This window comes from Takifugu rubripes, unplaced genomic scaffold (assembly GCF_901000725.2).
Source record: "Takifugu rubripes unplaced genomic scaffold, fTakRub1.2, whole genome shotgun sequence".
In the NCBI taxonomy this organism is placed as follows: Eukaryota; Metazoa; Chordata; class Actinopteri; order Tetraodontiformes; family Tetraodontidae; genus Takifugu; species Takifugu rubripes.
In genome coordinates, this window is record NW_021821636.1 from 67,896 (window position 1) to 79,128 (window position 11,233).

The window sequence follows — 11,233 nt, forward strand, 5'->3', positions numbered from 1 at the left end:
ATTGTTGTTGCTGTGTGATTTTTGCTCCAGCTGACCACTGAACGCACCACAGATAAGGGGGACTAGTTAATGGCTTTCGCCTCCCCCCACAGAACAAGTCAGCAACTAGGCCGCACAATGATGAATAGATTTGTTTTTTAAACCTGTATCTATTAGGTATTTAATTAAACAATACAAAAAATATACTACACATTACACAAGCCTACCAAACATACCAACAATGAGGCACATATGGGAAACAAAAAGGAGCAGTCGTGACATACAGAGATAAAACTCAGATGAACTAGTCCTTCCAACACTCCATGTTGGCACTGATTTTCTCCTGAAAGTTGCAGAAAAATACTCCAGATGTTCCAAAATGTGTCAAGTCTGTTTTTTACAGTGTAGCTTATCTTTAACTCAAGGTGATGGATAGATGATCATCAATACTGTTGATCTGAATATCAGGATAATCAGGATAATCACAGTTTTTCATTTTTCTCAAAAACAGGTTTTTGATGGTACCCTCCCGTAAACGACGCCTCCTTTCACATCCATGTGATCCACCATGTGACCCGTGGTGGTACACCTGATCAAGTTAATGAGCTCCTATCTGTGCTCAACAGAATTAATAATAATAATTAAAACAAGACTTGATTTTTTGATAAGAGGGGTGTGTGTGTGTGTGTGTGTGTGTGTGTGTGTCTTTGTGTGTCTTTGGGAAGACAGGACATTTTGGTGGTCCTTACGCCTACTTACACTATCTCCTATCTTTGTAAAAAGTTGTGAGGAACCAGCCAATAAATGTCCTCACTTTGGTAGCAAAATGCATTTTCTGGTTTTGACTGTTCAGCAGCACAGAGGTGTCAGAACAAAACAGTAAAGAAATCTTTAGGAAAATTTAAGAAGTCAGGTTTATAACTAGCAAACCTTTAATAAGACTTTTACAGTGCAAGTTGGGACAGAGAAGAGGGAGCTGATAAGGAGAACAATATTTGATTATACTTTCTTGTTCGACAAACTGACCAAAGTTAGAGTTCAGACTGAAGTTATTGCTGTGGCAAGAGAGACAGAACGCCAACTTGCTGGAATCTGATTAAATGTGGTTTAACATAGCAAGAGGGAAGCAGCACAATCACAACTGCCAAAGCTGATGATTAATCTGTTTACGATGTCAATAAACACCCATTGATGCCTCCTTCCTTACAATTTGACATATGAATTTGCCGCTTATAAATCAGACGCACGTATAAACGACTCATTCGGCTGATACTGAAGAGCTTGTTATTCAACGCACAAAATGGGGCTCTGAGACTTTTAAAAGTTAGCGGGTTACAACAAACCTCTTTAGGTGATATGGCCAGATAACTACGTGCAGACAGGCCCCTGATCTCTGCACTGTTTATTTATGACTGCTGAGTAATGCGTAAAAGATATAACCTAGAAACTGATTTATGATGCCAGTATTAAGCTTGTCGCAATCAGGGTAAGAATTGCTGCTAAAGATTTCATCACCTGTAGACCAATTACTGGCTCAAGAGTCAGGCAACGAGCAGGGAACTAAGAGACAACACACAAAATCTAGCTGGCATAAATCTCCACTGTCCAACATTAACCACAAGTTTGCACCATAACAGTTATGTGTTATATAAGAATTATGGCTTCACTGTATTTCTGGAATTCTGCTAAACATTAATAGTTTCACTGTATTTCACAATAATGGAAGTTTTTACTGCTTTACTAACTAAATATGACAGGAATACTTCCACTAAAACCCTTTTTGAGAGGAAAGTCAAAAGAAAAAAGATGCACAGAGATTTTTCCTTCCTAGAGGAAGCGAAAGACCTTTAAAAAGAAGACCTTGCCCCAAAATTAAAAAAAAACAAAACATCGTTTCACCTCTATACCATTTTAGTGGTGGGAAAGGTTGTCATTCACGTTTACCGACAGCAGGGGGCGGGACTCCACTTCCTCCTTGTTTGTGATTGGTTCACTTCCTCGGTACAAAAGCGTTTCTTCCTCTTTAGACAGTCACGCGTCAACGCCAGATAAATAGCGAAAAGATTAAATGTTTCAGATATTTACCCAGCTGTAACTCCCAACCTTTACTTTTACTGTTTTAGCCACAACAGGTGAAGATAACCAACGTTCAGAAACCACGTTATTAATAACATGGGAGAAAAAGAAAATAGAACAATTCTCGACATAAATTCTTTTTAGTTTTGTGTGCCACATTTGAGGAGAATAGACACGTATGCGCATTTTATAGGGAAGCGATCTTTTGACTGGTCCAACCAGGAGCCGCTGAATCCTTGTTGCCCAAGACAAGACAATTTAGCTCAGGACAATTAATCTCGCGATCCATTCACACCGATTTGGTGACGTCAATATCCTGTTTAGTATTAAAACTTAGCACTTACTATTAAAATTGGACAATGCAGAATTTTATAATATATGTTAGCCAAAATATACCGACTTAGTTACATGATTAAATCATTATTTTTTTCCTATTTTTATGCATTTTAAGCTGTTAAAATCACATTTTTGGGGGGTAATCTGACTTCAATTAACACAATTTGGTCAATGTGCCGTCTGAATAATCAACCAGTAAGAATATTCATACTAAAGGGCTGCTGTTATACCTGCCCAGTTGCTGCTCTCTAGTGGATTATCTGTGCTGTGCAGAGAAGCTGCGCCAAAGACGCTCCTTCAATAATTGACGCACTATTGTTGCCATGATGTGGGTCTCAGAAGTAAATGGTGTAAGTTTTGAAAGCAATGCTTCTCCGTTTGTGCTCTCCAAAAAGGTAAAACAAAATACGCCGAGGCAGAAAACGTTTCGTCCTTGTGGTCTAAACGTTTACGGTTCTGTAACAAATAATTTTGTAGATTATTTTAATATATTTGTAGAGAATCAATAATAACTATTACATACTTTAACTAATACCTATTACATGCTTCAACTCAGTACATTTCTAATTCATTTGAGGCAAAACATTTTTTAACGCCTTGCGTTATTATCCGCCCACCTGGTGACGTATGGGTGTTTCTCTCTGCTCTGATTGGCTGGAAACCGGACACGTCCATCACGTAGCTCGTGAGGCTGGTCTTCGGTACCCCCGAGTTAAAGGGTTCGGACGGTTCCGAGTCGAGCTGAATTAACTGTAAGGGTTTGAAATTAAGTTTTATCCAGATCCCATTTGCGACGTTTGCAGCCAGCGAACAAACTCGAAGAAAAACAATCAAACAAACAAACAAACATAATTCAATCGAAATATGGAAAAATTGAACGGCTTCTCGCCGGACCGGAATATCCTCTGTCTGTTTGACGTGGACGGGACCCTGACACCACCCAGAGAGGTGAGAGTGTTCGGTTATTGATGCTGCTTTTTGTTGCCGTCCGACGGACTGTCTGGAGTTGCTGTTCCCACTCATTGCGTAATAGCAGGTTCTGACATGACACGCTGTTGTGTTCATTCTGTCTGCGGGAACATCTGGAAATGTCTGCTTCCCTCTTTTCCCTATTTTGCAAATGTGTACGTGTGTCTTGATATTACATAATGTGTCCCCCCCCCCCCCCATTGGATATGACATCAGTCGCGTGGTCCCATCCTCGCGGTGATTAGTTGCAGTGTCATAACCTTTAAACCCGTCAAGATATTTTCCAATCATTTGCAGAAAATCGACCAACAGCTGGATGAGTTTTTGCAAACCCTGCGGGGTAAAGTAAAGATTGGCATTGTGGGAGGATCCGACTACTCCAAGATAGCGGAACAGCTCGGGGACAATGGTGAGCACAGTTTGCATGTCTTACCTGTGTGTTTGTCCTTTCCTGACCGCAGTCCATGCAGCCATGTTTAACCCCCAAGCCGTCTTTGTTTAGGAGTAGTAGTAGTAGTAGTAGTAGTAGTAGTAGTAGTAGTACTAGTAGTAGTAGTAGTAGTAGTAGTAGTAGTAGTAGTGGTGGTGGTGGTGGAGGACAAGAGCTGCAGTCTACAGGGATAAATTGTTTTATTCTGGTTGTGGAGGGTTTAATGAAATCTGGTTGAGGCTTCTCACTTTAAGCCCCAGTGCAGCCTGAGGTTTGGTGTTTTGGTAGCAGGGGATGGCACCAAGCCACCTTCAAAGCACTGCCGAGGTACCCTGGAGCAAGGCACTCTCATCCAGGGGTGTACCCTGCCAATACGGAGCTGGGATAGGCTCTAGCACCCCCCCCCCCCCCCCCCCATGACCCCAAAAGATGCTTCATGCTGTTGATTAGAGCAAGTGTTGGTTTCTGTACATTGCTGTCATATTCTTTAATTGGTTACATGATTGTGTCTCTGTGACGTGCACACAACGTTCAGGGACTCACCCGTTAGGAGAGTAAAATCTCCCGGTCTTGTCCTTTCAGTGATACACAAGTTTGACTACGTGTTTGCCGAGAATGGAACGGTGCAGTACAAAGATGGGAAATTGGTCTCCAAACATGTAAGTGAGCACATTTTACACCAGGTTACATTTGCGAATTCTTTGGAGGGAATGGAGGTGGCTTAAAATCGACCCGCGCGCCATCTTGGTGATGCATTGCTGTGATCCCATCAGGCCATTCAGAACCAGATCGGGGAGGAGCTGCTGCAGGACCTGATCAACTTCTGCCTCAGCTACATGGGGCTGATCAAGCTACCAAAGAAAAGGTGAGATGTTGCCTGAAGGCCACAAGCTCAGCCCTGAAGGTGACGCACGGCTTTAACCAACTCTCTCCAAACCCGTAAACGTCCGGCGCTGGTGTCTTCTGCAAAACGCTTCTCTGTTTTCAGAAATAATATGACAAACGTGGACTTTTGTTGGGTTTACCTGCAGGGGGACCTTCATCGAGTTCAGGAATGGAATGCTCAATATTTCTCCCATAGGCCGGAACTGCACAAAGGAGGAACGGATGGAGTTCTCGGAGATAGACAAGGTGAGATTCTTTCCTGCGTGTGCAGCAGCAGAGAACACGCGCACACATGTTCATGAGTGAGCTGCCAAAAGCTGCTTCCTGTATTTATGTAAAACAACGATGGAAGGTTATATAAAAGCAGTTATTGAAAACAAAATGCATGTTATTGCGTGGTCATGTAGTAAACGTTGGCTTTGGCGTTTGTTTTGGCTACAGAAAAGGAAGGAACCAATAACATTCATATGGGAGTGTAGCTGAAGATGTTACGAGCAGGCTGCAATAGAACACAGGCTCATGCACGAGTCATTAAACAGGCACACAAACAGCAGCAGGCATTCGGACAAGTAAAAATCCAGCTTTCAGGTTGCTGCTTTCTTGTTTAGATTTGCTTATACAGTGCAAAAACACAAACAGTAACGTCTAATCCAACTCGATGTATTAAAGATCACCAGGGGGCTGTGATGTCATCAGTTATATTTTAAGATGTGTTTAAGGGAATCTTTAACTTTGAGTCTCTTGTGTGCCGCTGAACTCTGATGTGCAGTTGAGTTAGTTGTTGTGCTTTAACCAGGTTTTGGCTGCAGTTTTTGTGGTTTTGTCTTAAAATCCAGCTTCAGTTTCAAATGCTCCCAGTCTCCTCTTGGTTCTACCTTTACCAAAGGTCAGCAACAAAAAGAACGTCACGGCTAATCGCATCAGGTTTTGAGTGCATCACTTTGACAGCAGCCATCTATTTTCTAAAGGTTTTTCACCCTTCAATTACTGTCAAACAGGCTTTTTGGCCTCTGCACAGGAAGATATGCAGACAAAAGATGTAACACTTCAGACATACTCCACTTCGTTCATACCTAAAACCCTCTATAGTGTCTGTATGTGACATTCAGCAGCGTAGAAAAGGGACCAGCTTGAAGCTCGAGGTAGATAAGCGTGCACAAGTTGGACATGTGATAACAAAGCTGCTGTTGTTCTCCACAGAGAGAGAAAATCAAGGAGAAATTTGTTGCTGCCCTGAAGGAGAAGTTTGCTGGAAAGGGTCTGCAGTTCACTAAAGGTGAGAACATTTAGTCCCTTTAGCTTTAAAAAGAAGTTTCTAGAGACCAAGTTCAGACCATTTAACATTTAACATTTCCAGTTATGTTGTATTATTAATTCAGTGAAGTTGATTGACAGCCAGGTTCGACACACTGTCTGCTTGTCCACTGTCTCGTGAACCTCCTAGGTCCTACCTGGACCTAGGAGTCCTTGGTTAACGATTACACAGACGAGCGGGGGTAAATTGACCTGGATGTTTGCGTACGTGCCGTGTGCAGCCAAAGCTTCATTGAGGACCAGACTCCTCCGGATGAGACAAACATCTCAGTTCACATTTACAGGACAATTATTATCCACGCGTCCATTTTCTGTCAGCTGCTTCCTGCTCCAAGGCAGGGTCACAGTGAGAGGTCACCGGTCCAATCACAGGACACACACGCAACATTTACAGTCCACACACCAGAATGTGAACAGGAGGTAAAGAATTTTAGTTTATGGGCATTAAAAGAACTTGTTTTTTCATTCGGTCGTGGGACCACAGAGGCGAGAGGGTTTTTGTCTGTGCGACCGAAGCATTAAGTTACCTACTGTATAACCAGAAGAGGTCGTGCGATGGCCTTAACGTGGGGATGGGGGGCAGGTCTGGTCATATAGATCTCCACCATTATGCTGCAGTGGTGTTTGTTTGGGATGGAGGCGTGTTGAGGGTGTGTGAGTGAAGCCGCCTCCTGATTGGTCAGGGCAATCATTTCATTTCCGCTGGACGGGGGAAGGGCTGCAGACGACGTCAGAAGGCCCCTGCGGTGGACTGTGCCCGAGTTCAAAGGTCACAGCAGCTACAGGTGTTCTCTGAGCCACAATCTCACATTCCTTCCTGGATAAGGCAGGGGAATGAGCACCAAACAGCCCCTCCAGTCACACCTTCTGCTCAGAGTGGAAATGTTTGCCCTGCAGGTCAGAAGCAGGTTATGGAGGAAAACACGTACTGGGAGCTCTGGTTGACACACACTTTATTATAAAACAGATCCATGGATCCACCGACAATAACAAGGGACTCTTTCATCCATCTTCACGCAGGCGGCCTCATCAGTTTTGACATCTTTCCAGAGGGCTGGGACAAGACCCTGTGTCTGGACCTGCTGGAGAGGGAAGGACTGAATACGATCTACTTCTTCGGCAACGAGACCTCAGACGTAAGTGAAACGGGTGATTTCAAATCAGCAGTTCGCACACTGACGTCATCAGGCAGACGTGCGTCAGTGGGGCCTTTTACAGAGGCGTGCTGCACTTTTCCTGGTTGTTTGAAAAGGTGACAGGGTCAAGGGAATTTGGGGATTTCTCTGTAAATATGAAAAAGGTTTTAAATGATAAATGATAAAAGGCGGTAAAGCAGCAGAATAACATCGAGTGGATGTTTGTGCTTTTGCTGACTGGTTTTGTGATTGTCTCTGAAGGGGGGAAACGACTACGAGATTTTCAATGACCCGCGAACAATCGGTTTCACTGTCTCCAGCCCGAATGACACGGCCAGGCGTTGTCAGGAGCTGTTTTTTAGCACTCCGCCTCGGGAATGCTGATGCCCGGAACGGCTCCAAAGCCCTGCCCTCTCTCCATTTACCCACAAGCCCCCTGAGTTGCTGCTTGTGGGTCTCTGCTGCTACAACAAAAACCAGGTTGTTTTTGAACTACTGAAAGGTGCCACTACTGATTTTCTTGTTATTTATGATTTTATTGTATTTTTACACTAAATTCTGACACTTTTTAGCTGCAATATTTAAAAAATATGACAGTGACAGGCAAGTCAAAAGGTGTGCAATGAACATAAAGGTTTTAAGAGCTTCTACAAACCACTGTAGTAAAGACATTAAATACATTACTCCAAATTAGATAGAACTGTGTTGCACTAATCTCAGCATGATTTAACACCAATTAAGGGAAATGATGGTGAGAAAAATATGGCTCTGGATGTGGTTGCCTCTGTCTTTACAGCCATGAGCCCAAATACTTCTGGATAAATTAACGTATCTGAGGTTTTTTTGTGCTTTTGATTTCGCCCAGGTTGCTTCTTTCAACTCCATGAGATGTGTCAGCACGGATTAAATGTTAAAACTATCAACTCAATACATTTAGGAATTGTATTAAGACCACACACTGTGACCAACATCCAGCGTGTTGATGCCTGTTCAGTTCCTTGTTGCATTTTCTGCAGCAGTCTGCAGGGATGGTTTTAAATTTAAAGTGTCAAAGCTGTCTCAGATTCTCACTAATGCCAGCGATTTATAGGATTTTGATAGGAAATGCACATTAGCGGCAGCTTTGTGTCTATAAACACTCATATCAGCCTATAAACTATCATACTGGGATCATATGAATGTGTACATTATTGTAATTTTGAAATGTGTCACTAATGCTGAACCATAAAATGGTGTCATGTATTGATTACTGGACAAAATGTTAAAATAAAACGTTTTCTCCACCTCAACAGCTCCCTACTAATTAATTTCTGTTAATTTGTGCCAGTGATGCTGTTTTTCCTGCCCCTCAAGCTGCACAGTGTTTTAAAATGCAGATTGCTTTATTTATTTGCTTCACTTTGGAATTAAGCAATAGTTTTAAAAAAATCTGTAATGACACACTGTTGCATATTTTACTATTATTATTGTTAATCAATTTGCTTTTAACAGCTACTCAGCTACGGCTGCTGTAATCCTTAAAAATAATTAAAAGGAGAATTGCACAAAACTTGAAAAGAGTTTTATTTTTGTGATGCTGTTGAGCTAATCTGCTAAAAGCCTTTTTCAGTGAAACAGATTAGTTTATTTTAACTGATTAAAAACTCAAGATGGATTTGGATGATGATTCAAACACTGAATGACTGAAACAGAAATGATTTAAGGCAGAGGAGCGACAGAAAAGTAATAATGTTAAAGACTAAAGATTGAAATTTTGCCAATTGGGAATTCAGTTTTTGTAAATCTTATTATTAGTTGGATTTTTGTAGTTTATTTATGTAGTTTTGGGGAGGGCTTGAAGCAGCGCCCCCTTGAGGAGAGAGTGCGCGTGCCAGTAGTGATGTTCCCTCTGACACGGGGCTTAGAACCACGCCCCAAAACTCGGTAACGTTTTTGTATGCCTTTCACTGTGGTGTCTGATCCTGGCTTCCGTGCTCTGGTGGCTAAACTGGATCCCACATGCACCCTTCCATCAAGGCAGACAGTTAAAGCCATGGTGGAGAGGAGGGAAGTGGAAGAAAAGGAGAAGGCCAAGGCAGCCCTGCAGAATGTTGACAGTGTCAGCTTGACCGCAGATATGTGGACTTCCATCAACATGGATGCGTATCTCGCTGTCACCTGTCATGCTATTCATGCAGGTGAACTCTCCACATCCCTGGTGGGAGTTCGGCCTTTTCCTATCAGCCACACAGCAGAGAACGTCGCTGGAACTGCTCGAGAGCTTTCAAGGGAATGGGCTCTTGAAGAGAAGGTGAAGTGCTTGGTGACTGATGCAGCAGCAAATATTCTGCGGGTGCAGCACGCCGTCTGCCTGGCTCACGCACTAAACTTAACTGTCAAAAAGGCCATGGATGCTACTCCTGGGCTAGATAATATAAGATCAAAAACGAGGCGGATGATCACCTATTTTAAATCAAGCACCACCGCTAAAGAGAAGCTGCAGCAGATCCAGGTGCAAATGGGCCGTCCTGTCACAAAACTAATAATTGAAGTAGACACAAGATGGAATAGCACCTATGAGATGCTGCAGCGTCTTTATGAGCAGAGGGATGCAGCTGCAGCTCTGACCACTCTGCCCACAGCTTTGGACCTATTGACTGCAAATGACTTTGAGTGTGCATCTGAGTGTAGGAAGATACCGTCACCTTTTCATGCTGCCACCGTAGAGCTCTCACATGAAAAGAGGTGTCGGGATCAAAAATAACACCCCTGATAAAAATGCTGAAGCATGCTTTGAGTGAGCTGATGGCACAGAACTCAAACAAAATGGCAAAAGACCTTGGCATAAACCTCAATAGAATTATGAATGATAAACTCAGTGGGATAGAAACCACAAGCATCTTCTCTTTATCATCATTACTTGACCCAAGATTTAAAACACTCGGATTCCAAAGCCCTTCAAATGCCGAGTCAGCTGTGCACCGGTTAAAATCGGAGTGTGCGGCATTGTTGCCGAATGCACCCACCCAAGAGGACCCGCCGTCCACTTCAACAGCACAGCCAGAACCAGCTGCTTCTTCCCAAGGTACAAAAATGATAGAATTTGGATCAATAGATTTATTTGCATTGATTCATGTACAGACTAAACTTTATGTAATGTTTTATTTTGAGTCATTGATCCGTGGAAGCTGTTGGACAGGGATGCTGAAGAAGCAAGAGCGTCCAGGAATGCCACCGCTGATGCCATAGTGGAGGTGCAGCGTTATCTGTCAGCCCCTCCACTTGAACGATCACAGGACCCTCTGGTGTACTGGACGACAAACAAAGCCCGATACCCAAACCTGTACCACCTGGCAAACCAGTACCTCGCAACACCAGCATCCTCTGTGCCCTGCGAGAGGGTGTTTTCTAAAGCCGGGGAAATAGTTTCAAAAAAGAGAAACCGCCTCAAACCCTCGACTGTGGAGAAACTGTTGTTTTTTAAATAAAAATGCATAAGCACACCAGTTCACCCAAGCACCTTAGGCCCATACCCCCATCTGTTCCTAAAATATATAGAAAAATAATATAATAATAATACAACATCAAAAGTGCACAAACAGCAAAACTCAAAGTGCACGCTTGCTGGGTCATCAACCTTTTGCATGGCTGCAGTACCACCAATGCGCCAGCAGATGACGCCCGCGTTCGAAATGATTGAAGCTTCGAGTAATGAACCAATTTTCAACACAATGGTCCAAAAGGGTTCAAAGCCTCATGAAACCTCATTTGGACATCACTACGTGCCAGCTTTAAATTCATAATGTGTATCGCCGACAACTGTCCCACTTAAACAAAAACAGGTAGGAACTAATGTTCGCCTTAACAGGGGGCCATAAAATGTAACGTTACTGTTACATGTTAGTTCGCAAAAATAAACAAATCAGTTTTTGAAAAGACCCTAATTATTCTATAATTCTGAATTTATTTTAAAATAATGATTTAAACAAACCATCATGGTTACACAGAATGCATCCAGAAGTTCTATGAAGTCAAGATGTTCTGTGAACAAAAAAGTACAAATAAATTATTAATCAATAAAGCAATAAGAGTCCGTGCAGCTCCCTCAAAATGACAAAAGACAGGATCA

General features: G+C 42.7%; 1 protein-coding gene across 3 annotated transcripts; it reads left to right on the forward strand.

The window, feature by feature from the left end:
• Window positions 1-3,064: 3,064 nt before the first annotated feature.
• LOC101074440 (phosphomannomutase 1) lies at window positions 3,065-8,674 on the forward strand. 3 transcript variants are annotated; one of them, XR_003887344.1, is made up of 9 exons: window positions 3,070-3,339; window positions 3,658-3,769; window positions 4,373-4,449; window positions 4,564-4,655; window positions 4,822-4,921; window positions 5,876-5,951; window positions 7,010-7,125; window positions 7,387-7,627; window positions 7,991-8,674. XR_003887344.1 is itself a non-coding variant. In XM_029832223.1 (8 exons), exons 1-8 carry the CDS (start codon window positions 3,256-3,258, stop codon window positions 7,452-7,454), a joined length of 666 nt encoding a protein of 221 aa, XP_029688083.1. In that variant the 5' UTR covers window positions 3,065-3,255; the 3' UTR covers window positions 7,455-8,674. The 3 variants fall into 3 exon arrangements, 2 of the variants coding, with proteins under 2 accessions (XP_029688083.1, XP_003976358.2); XM_029832223.1 differs by having other exon boundaries at window positions 3,065-3,339; window positions 7,446-8,674; XM_003976309.3 differs by having other exon boundaries at window positions 3,071-3,339; window positions 7,387-8,674.
• The last annotated feature ends 2,559 nt before the right edge of the window (window positions 8,675-11,233 follow it).